A 9981-nucleotide genomic window follows, 5' to 3' on the forward strand; every position below is an offset into this window, starting at 1 on the left:
CCCAGCTTGTCCCCTTGTTACAATGTGCCATGGCAATGGGCAGATTAAGGGGAGAACAGAGCCCTGACACATTCAGCTGTACCTCGTATACCATGCTTTGCCTGCTATTTTATATGCATCATCTGATGCGGACCTTTAGCATGGAGTTGCCAAAGATATTTGATTGATTCTCACAATTGGCTGATCCACCGTAACATTTTACTATGAACTTGCCGTGGATCATCGTTTCATATTAAAAAATCAACATGTGATAGAGCTACTGCCCGACACAAATTTAGCAAGTTTTAAGTCCACTCAATGATGACAAATCACCAGTATGAATCATTCATACTAAAGATCTCCACTGTGGTGTTGCTTGACAAATTATTTTCATCACATTAAATCCTATAGCTGGTGCAACGAAACCCGTATCGAGTGTAACGTATATTATAAAAGCAAATTAATCACTAATTAAGACTAAAGGAATACCTAGCCATAAGAAATGAAGTCTGCATAGCTAGAGTACAGGTCCTGTATGAATATGCTGGCAGAGCACAAGGAATTGGTTTAACTAATCTTTGTAATGTACTTACAACCTAGTTATTTACACCAGATGTTATACTGAGAATGTACAACAGCACAGAGCTGGTTTTTCTATTCTCCAAAATTCTTGATTTTGGCATTAAGCCTCAGTTGCAAGATAAGAAAGCGAATGGTTACAGCATTGCCGTAACAAAAGGAGAGGCAACTTTTATGACATGTTTGGGGGAGGGGGTTATTGGCTTTCCTTTTTGTTTTGTTTTATTGTGTATTATTTATTATGCTACCTGAGCTTCCAGTGACAGAGCTGGATCCAGAAGCACCCACAAATTCTGAAGCTGCTCCTTCAGATGGAGTGCAACTCCATCCAAGTTCGGCAACTGTCAAATTTCTTAGACACGGGAACCACTCCCCTACAATGCCTCTGTCTTGCCAGGATTCAACCTCAGCTTGTTTCTCCTCATCAGTTTCACTACTGCGTCCAGGAAATGGTCCAGGGACGACATGGCCTCTCCTGACAGACCGCACAGGGGACCTCAGTGGCTCTGAGTACTTAATATCAACTTTAGTTTGTGCAACAGCTACAACCATTCTTGAACAAGGATAGCTTTGCCACAGTGGTCCATACATTGCTAACCTCATGATTAGACCACCATAATGAACTGCATGAGTAGAACACTTTTACCAGGTATGGAAGCTACAACTAAGGCAAAATTAAGCAGCAAGGCTGCCCGGCATTCCGCATGTTGTGGCAAGTGTTGAAAGATCTGCAAGGGGTTCTAACTACCAAGCGAAGTTCACTGTATCGTCGTTGAACTTTACAGCCGTGGACAACCTGAGACCAAGATACCTGGCAGATTGCCTCCCCCAGTACAGACCAAGGCAATGTTTAAGATGTGAGGAGACCCGCTGGGTGACAGCATCCACACTCTGGAATGTTGTCCCTTGGGTTATTCATGAGATAGAGGCAGAAATTACCTTTAAACAGTCATTAAAAATACATGTTTACTATGATTGTTAGTTTATATATAAGGTATGCTGCTCAGTTTTGTTTGTGATATGAAGTTATGTTTTCTTTTTATCCAGTTTAAGACATTTTATTGACTGCTGCTGTATTTTTTATGTAAACTGCTTAGAGGTTTTTATTATATTGTATAAAAAATTGTATAAACACATAAAGTGATCATATTGATAGATTAGGCCATCCCCTCATTCCAGGTGGAGACCAGGACTTCAGCAGGACCTAATGGGACAGGGCTGCTGACCAAGTTAGCAGGGAATCATCAAAAGATCTCAGAAAATAATCTTAATCCATATGCCTCCTGAGATGGACCATATTAATTGATCTTCCATCCCTGTGCAGCTTATGCTCAGCCGTAGAGTCAAAACTGATTAGGCCAACTGAGACATTTCTAGCTCACCCACAGATCATCCATTCACAAACTCTGTACAGAAAACCAGATTCAATGTGCGTCCTGCCACATGTGTTGGTCCTGACACTAATTGAGACACTAACATGCCAACTATGAACTCCTGAACCAGTCCTGATTATTCTGGCACTGTTCACAAGGAGATGTGCACTTTCCTGTACATTCATTGCCTATGACTGAAACAAGGGGCTATAATATATTTTTAAACATTTTTATTTCATTTCAATTCTGGCTGAAACACATCAGAGACCTCTAGTGGTTAAATTTGTTAATGCACATCACGTAAAACTGTAATTCATATTCTACCTTACAGTGGTACCTCGCAAGACGAATGCCTTGCAAGACAGAAAACTTGCAAAACGAAATGGTTTTTGGTTGAGTTGCTTCGCAAGACAATTTTCCCTATGGGCTTGCTTTGCAAGACAGAAACGTCTTGCAAGTTTGTTTCCTTTTTCTTAAAACCGTTAATACAGTTGCGACTTGACTTCGAGGAGCAACTCATAGCACGCGGTGTGGTAGCCTTTTTTGAGGTTTTTGAAAACTTTGGTGATTTTTGAAGCTTTTCCAAAAAATTTCCGACACCGTGCTTCGCAAGACGAAAAGAACTGCAAGACGAAAAGAACTGCAAGACGAAAAAACTCGCGGAACGAATTAATTTCGTCTTGCGAGGCACCACTGTATGTAGTCAAAAGCAGGCTTCTTGCTGTACAACTAATATTAACATGAAAGGATCATATTATGGCCAAAAAACAAGTACAGGAGACTCTCCACTTTAGAAGCTCACCTTACAATTTGTGGAGAATGATGGCAGGGGGCAGAGCTAGTGCACTCATCCTCACATGTTAACAATGTATCAGAAGAACTGATTCACTCTCACATATTCTAGCAAATGTGGCTGCTCTTATACAGTGATACCTCGGGTTAAGTACTTACAGTAGTACCTCGCAAGATGAAAAACTCGCAAGACGAAAGAGTTTTGGGTTTTTTGAGTTGCTTCGCAAGACGAATTTCCCAATGGGCTTGCTTCGCAAGACGAAAATGTCTTGCAAGTTTGTTTTCTTTTTCTTAAAACCGTTAATACCCAGGGTGCATTGCTTGAAGAGGTGCTTCGCAAGACGAAAAATTCGCAAGACGAAAAAACTCACAGAACGAATTAATTTCGTCTTGCGAGGCACCACTGTAATTCGTTCCGGAGGTCCGTACTTAACCTGAAACTCTTCTTAACCTGAAACACCACTTTAGCTAATGGGGCCTTCTGCTACTGCCGCGCCGCTGGAGCACGATTTCTGTTCTCATCCTGAAGCAAAGTTCTTTTTTTAAAAATAAATTTTACTCAAAATTATAACAAAACATATTTTCCAAAAACATATCCTTATTCCCCCCCCCATTTTTCCTCCCCCCATAAAAACCCCGACTTCCCTCAGTTCCAGTCTTTGGTTTCTCCAATAATGCTATTTTCTGCATGTTACAGAGTTGCATAGATCCTCCAACTGTTTAGCTTATTCTTATCAGTAAAAAAATTGTGAATGTTTATTCATGAAGCAAAGTTCTTAACCTGAAGCACTATTTCTGGGTTAGTGGAGTCTGTAACCTGAAGCGTATGTAACCTGAAGCGTATGTAACCTGAGGTACCACTGTAGTTATAAAAAAAAAAATTCTACCTCTAAGGAAATATGACCACAAGATAGGCAAACAGCATCATCCTTTGTACGTAGTAAGGAGGCACTAGTCTCATAATTCACAGTGCAATCCTAACTAAGCCTATTCATAAAGAAGTTCTGCTGAATTCAATGGGACTTACTCCCAGATACGTGGGGTTAGGATTGCAGCGTTAATCACTTTGTCATAAGATGTCCTTGATTCTGCCTCCTAAAACAGTCAAAATCAGGAAGAATCTGCATTTTGCCAAAATTACATATGAGTTCTATAGATAGCATAAAGTAGACCAATAATAATATAGAATTTACCTTTTATGCCTCCAAATGGCCCGTAAGTCATGTTGCAGGCTGTTCTCTGAAGATTGTGTTCGTACATACGCTTTAGCTGATATTGGTTCCCATGGTCAATGTTTCCCAGGCTTCCTATTAAATATAGAGAAGGTATCATATATGTAGGATTTTCCAATTCCTGTGTTAAGTAGATATTGTGCTGTGGTTATATTGCAATTGTAGACTATTGTTTTTATAATGGTAATTATGTTAGGATCAAGATTCCATTGAGTTATACCTTACACTGTAAAAAAGTCATATTTGGAGCAAGCCAGAATGCTATAGTTATTATTTGATTTATTATCAAATGTATATCCTGCCGTTGCTCCCAAAGGAGCCCAGGGCAGCAAACACAAACAATATAACAATTAAAATATATAAAAACAAATTCAATAGAGATGCAGACTGGGAAAGGTCTTTACTTAAGAGGCTTCTGGGACAAGGAAGCTCTTCAGGAGAAGCCAAAAAGACAGCAAAGACAGCACCTGTCTAATATTTAACAGGATGGCATGTCAAAGCGTATATACATATCAAATGACCTAAGCAAAGTGAGATACATTTCCCTCAGACAATATAATTGCAATGCCAACATTTTGACGTTAAGGAACCTCTTTCTGTTTTTCTACCCCTTATCGCCACATGTCCTTTACACTCTGTCAAGACAGGAGAGCACATCTGTTTACCAGCCATTTGGCATACCCATGGTGAAAATATAACCTCAACATATATTATTACTGTACTATATTCATTATTTTGGAACTCAGCTGTCTGATATGAATTTATATTTTATTATCATTTTTACATATTGCGGCCTTCCACAAGACTAAGCTTTCTTGTTGGTGCTGCAGTTCTTGTGGTTAAGATACATATTTGCTACTTATGGCATTGGCCTCTGCCAAATAAGGAAAGCAAACCTGGAAGCCTACAGAACCGCTAAAATACTGCCATTTACTAGCAGGTTAGTTGTTCATTTAAAACGACTTGCATGCTATTCATTGTCATAGTTACTGTTCTGTTAAAAAAAAAAGGACTAAGCAAATACATCCTCAAGCTTTATTCCTCATTGCCAGGACTCCCCTATTATGTTCTCCAGTTATATTCTCTTTCAGGTCTTTAAACCAAACTCCTTGGTGAGCTTGGGCCATCCTATTTATGGCCCTTTTCTAGGTATTATACCTTTCATCACTTCAGACATGCCACTGGAAAACTATGGTGTGCATAGGATGCTGATCACTGGGCTGCTGTCAGAGCAAACTGTACGTATTTTAATTGCTGGTTCTAAATGTGTTTTGATGTATTTTAACTATTGCTTTTACCTAGTTTGTTTTTATTACTTTGTATTTATTTGACAAAAGTTACTTTTCAGTAGCATAGATACAAAGAGACAAAATGGGCGAGGACCAATCCCATACTATACACCTTTTTATAATTTCAAAATTAACTTGGTATTAGCAGATCAGAATATGCATTTTTTTTACTTGTACAGAGAATAGAGAAAGAGAAAAAGTTGTCACAATAATCTGAAGAGCCCCCCTTTTTTACCTGAGACAGCATATACACACAATTTTTTAGGGTGTAATACAGCCAGATGTAACAGTTCTATACCACTGCAAAGGAAGAAAAGAATAGAAAATATGAGTCAACCGTTAAGAAAAGTACATTACTCTGAGGCTAATAAACTATCAACAATTCTAGTAAACTTTGTTTAAGAACCTGTGCTATTTAGCAGACATGAAAGAGTTTTCACACTCTATATTTTTGACATGTTTGTATATGCGTGTTTATGCCTGTCAAATTATTAGAAACTTTTAAAATATATATTGTCTTCACGAGTATTAGGAATAAAATGCTCGCTTATCCTTTTATGATATGCATGCAAGACAGTTGCCTTTCTACAAGAAGATAGAGGACACCAGGGACAGATCTACAGTATTGAAACAAGTACCCAGTTGTAGACACCAATGGCAAACATGCAATATTCTTTGAAAAGACTGAAAAAAGAGCGAGCTTGCTTGCAAACTGGTGTATATTAATTACATTATGCTTTCTTCAGCACTTATTTATTATTGTCATCAATTATTTTAATATTTAAAGTGCCCTCCAGATGAGGGCATCTGGAAATTTTAAGTGCCATGGTTTTTCAGACAGCTGCCCTTTATCTAGATCCTGGTGTTCCAGTTGAAGTAGCTTCAGTATCTTTAAACTACCACCACTGGGTTACCTGAGAACCATCTTGCACCATAGAAGAGGATGTAGTTTTTAAAAAAAAAAAGTTTTGTTTTTTGGTAGCCTGCCTTTGATAGCCTATTTGTAACAAAGCTATTTAAACTGCTTTATGAAGTTTGCCTCAAAAGTTGAATACATACCATAATTAATTAAAAAGATAAGTATTATACTTGGTTCAGATATAATGACCTTGGGGATTGGGAAAATGCCACAGAAGGACAACTAAAAAAAACACACAAATGTCCCAAAATCCATATTTTGAATCTATATATATAATTGTTCCAATTTAACCCCAAGGCACTTCATAAAATAAACCAGGTCAATCCTTAGAGAGTAAATTGACTCCAATGATAAACTCACTCAGAGTTTCCCAATTAATAAGATCATTAGCGGCAACACTGACTGTTTACTTACGAAACAAATTTTCCTACTTCCACTTGAAGTATTGGCTCAGGTAACTGCACTTCCAAGAGCAAATCTTCAGCTTGCGCAGCATCTCCAGGTTTTATAGGATGGGGATTGTAGATTCTAAGGAACCCTGTATAACTGCCCACAATTATTTTATCTGAAAAACAAACATATTCAATTACTAAGTGAAGCTTACACAATTGAAAATGTGGTGACTCATTATTCCTACACAGGATGGAACTTTAAGGTTGCAATGCAATGTATGCTTCCTTGGGAATAAGCTCTACTGAAGTCTGTGGAACTTGCATGTAAACACGGACCGCATCAAGTTGCATTTAGAGTTCCAGAATTAAATATCAATTCTAAGCACATCTCCTCAAAATTAAACCTTTTTAAGCTTAACAGAAAGTGTTTCCCACTAAATATGCTTGGGAGTGCACCCTCTGTGTAGAGTTTCACAATAATTTTAGTCCGTTTACCTTGTCCACTGCTGCTATTGTCAACATTTGCAACACATAAGCATCCTTGATCAAATTCTTCTTTGTTGCCCACCACTGTAGACCACCAGTCACGGGCTTTAAATAAAGACATTCTCCTTCAGCCCTAGTGAGAGGGGAGAAAACAAGGTGATGTAAAATTAAACTAATTTCACATTCCAGAGGGGCTTCAAAAGCAATTTGAGATACACTATAGATCCAGGCAGGGGGCATGAATTAGAAGCCTGTGTGCATTCACGGGGTAAAGGAATTATAAATCATGGCCACATACAGCACATACTAACAATATACGCCACTAAATGCTAACAACTAGTTGCTTTATTCTTATTTATTAAATGAGAAGTTTAATGACAGTATGATCAAAGCAAACAATGGGCACTGTGCTGTCCATGGAACAGTGACCATTGCAGTTAGGTAGAATAAGCTATAATAATGTATATTTATCTCTCAAACAGACTAGTAGAACAATCTATCTTGTGCAATTAAAATTTCCTTCAAAATCACCTGGGACAAACAAACAGAAAAAGCCCAGCAGGAGCTGCTAATATTTCTATGTCATTCTTTAATCACAGTATCCATAGGGCCATGTATGAAGCTCAATTTATGCAATAGAACTTTCCTGCCCCTCTTTCCCACTGTGGCCTTGCAAGGCTGTTCCTGAAGGTTGATGGCCACTCTGGAACAGGACTCAACATGATATAAAGGGCTGCATTTGGAAAGGTAGATCAGCAACATATTATCCAAAGGTGTGCGTTCTGCTTAAGTGCACAGCTATTTTGCAGCTTAGCATATGTACACTTGTAGGTGCTATATAATAAATAATTGCAATTCACTTTATTTCCAGTGTTCAGTCTGTGAATGCCATTACTTATGTAGCCAAAATAGTACATAAATGAAGTCACACATCCATGAGAGGGAGGAATCTGTAAGACTGAGAGAACACCAATGTTTGCAGAAATACAAAATATTTTTACGATAAAAGATGGGGTGGGGACAAACCCACAGACAATCCAATGAGGACTGAGCCATGGGATGCTGACTGGCTGACAGTGAGTAGGAGTGGAGAGGAGCATCATGGCAATGATGAAATAGGAATGAAGCAATATACAGGCAGGCATTTATTCCTCTACTTTAATCGCCTTGAATTGCCCTTATGACACAAGCTAAGGAACTGAATCCAGTCAGACACAAATAGGTTGCACTAATACCTGCCTGCAGTTAACTGGAACGCAGTAAAGGAAAAGAGGCTAGAGATTTAGTAATCCTTGCCTTAGCTTAGCAACACTAGGTTACACACATTAATGCACGTATTTACAGCAATGCATGCTAAAAACACAATTTGCCAGCTTCTTCAGTACTCTTATTGCACACTGGAAAGATCTAAGGTAGGGAGAGATAACATTTTGCATAAATCTCTAAAGCACAATAAATGTCTCTAGGCAAATACAGCGAACGTATCACTTGTTTCAAAAGATTGCAAAAAACTTTTAGGAAATTGCTCAGTTTTCAGTTAATGGCCTGAACATTCTGAGTGAAACAGCAATGTCCACCACATAGAGGTATTCCCTAGACCCTGGTGTTGTAGAAATAGTACACACAGGTATATCTTCTTTCCCGTGCATGAGTTTTGTTGCCATTATGCTTATTTATCCCTGCAGCCCAACCCAAAGCATTTGTACTGAGAATTTGCACCGAGTTCCATGGGACAGATTTGCAGGAAAGTGTACACAGAACCGCAACCTCAAGGAGGTAGTCCTATGCGCTGTTACTTGTGAGCTCACCTGGACACACTGAACGGGTTGCAAGGCTGCAGCCTTTTATGCACACTTCCTACCTTGGGAAGTGAGACTGGCGGCATCTCTGAGAAAAAGTGCAAAGGGCAAGGCTGTGCAATGTCTCCAGCAGCAGATCTTCTACTTTGCACAGTACAAGACATGAGATCGTGCTCATTTTATTTACTGATTATTAAATTCATTGAATTTGTATATTGCTGTTCAACTGAAGATCTCAGGTCTGGTTCACGGCATAGACACACAAGATAAAAACACAAAATACGTAACAGTAACGAAAACACAACACTCCTCCAAGCACATTTGAAAGGATGTAGGGCGTTAACTTACCTGACTATTCCCAACATTGGGAAACCCTTTTCTTCTCCCCACCTGCGCCCTCCTCCCGCAGATCCACAGCAGGGAGCCGGGTGCGCATTAAGGCGAGCGCCTCATCCCGAGACTCCCTCACGGGCCGCAAGAGCGCCGTTTGCCTGTCACGGGGGCCGAGACAGGGCGCCGACGTCCTTGTCACAAGCACCCTCTCGCGGCGCTACCTTTGGGGCAGGAGGATGCTAACGGGACCCATGAGGGAGATAAGCAAAGACGCAAATAAAGAGAGAGAGAGATGGATAGGGGAGCGGGAGGGGGGGACTACCCCAAGCAGAAGCTGTTATTACAAGGAAGGAATGGGGGGTGTCTGTTGGTAAACGGGGCGCGCGGGGGAAGAACGCCTCAGGTACTCCCTAGCCAGCCCTGCCCGCCGCCATTTTTGCTCCCGTTGTCATAGCGCCTCAGCAACCAACGCCGACCCCGCCCCCTCCTGCCGTCCGAGAAAGGCGCTGAGGAGAGCGGAAACGTTACAGCAGCTGCGTTCTAAGAGACGCAGAGCATGCTGGGGGATGTAGTCTCGGCGAGCTTCCGGTTGGACTGTACTATTAGGAGGAGAGGAAGCGCCCAGCGTCCGTCTCCATCCCCTGTCGCGCCTAGCGGCGTAAAAGGACCAACCTCCCTCCGCAACCTCCTCTCCTAATTGCCGACGTTTTGTCTCGAGGAGGAGAGAGAGAAAAGAGGGCCACCACCCCCGTCCCGTAAGTCGGAATGGTTTCTCCCGCCTCAACTGTCAAGAGAGAGCGCGCGTGGG

General features: G+C 40.5%; 1 protein-coding gene and 1 long non-coding RNA gene across 3 annotated transcripts; both read right to left on the reverse strand.

Annotated features, from left to right (window-relative positions):
• Nucleotides 1-2146: 2146 nt before the first annotated feature.
• LOC309524462 lies at nucleotides 2147-2720 on the reverse strand. The gene is made up of 2 exons (XR_014215936.1): nucleotides 2626-2720; nucleotides 2147-2255 (listed from the first exon to the last, which is right to left on the reverse strand). It is a non-coding gene; the product is annotated as an uncharacterized lncRNA (long non-coding RNA).
• A 1125-nt stretch (nucleotides 2721-3845) lies between these two features.
• On the reverse strand, nucleotides 3846-9973 carry LOC309524464 (protein PTHB1-like). 2 transcript variants are annotated; one of them, XM_082242407.1, is made up of 5 exons: nucleotides 9189-9973; nucleotides 7051-7174; nucleotides 6578-6728; nucleotides 5480-5544; nucleotides 3846-4030 (listed from the first exon to the last, which is right to left on the reverse strand). In XM_082242407.1, the coding sequence occupies exons 2-5, from the start codon at nucleotides 7160-7162 to the stop codon at nucleotides 3861-3863; spliced, it is 498 nt and encodes a 165-aa protein (XP_082098533.1). In that variant the 5' UTR covers nucleotides 7163-7174; nucleotides 9189-9973; the 3' UTR covers nucleotides 3846-3860. The 2 variants fall into 2 exon arrangements, with proteins under 2 accessions (XP_082098533.1, XP_082098534.1); XM_082242408.1 differs by lacking the exon at nucleotides 9189-9973 and adding an exon at nucleotides 8281-8399.
• Between the last annotated feature and the right edge of the window lie 8 nt (nucleotides 9974-9981).

The sequence above is a fragment of the Podarcis vaucheri genome (assembly GCF_965113315.1).
Source record: "Podarcis vaucheri genome assembly, contig: HAP1_SCAFFOLD_248, whole genome shotgun sequence".
NCBI classification, from domain to species: Eukaryota; Metazoa; Chordata; class Lepidosauria; order Squamata; family Lacertidae; genus Podarcis; species Podarcis vaucheri.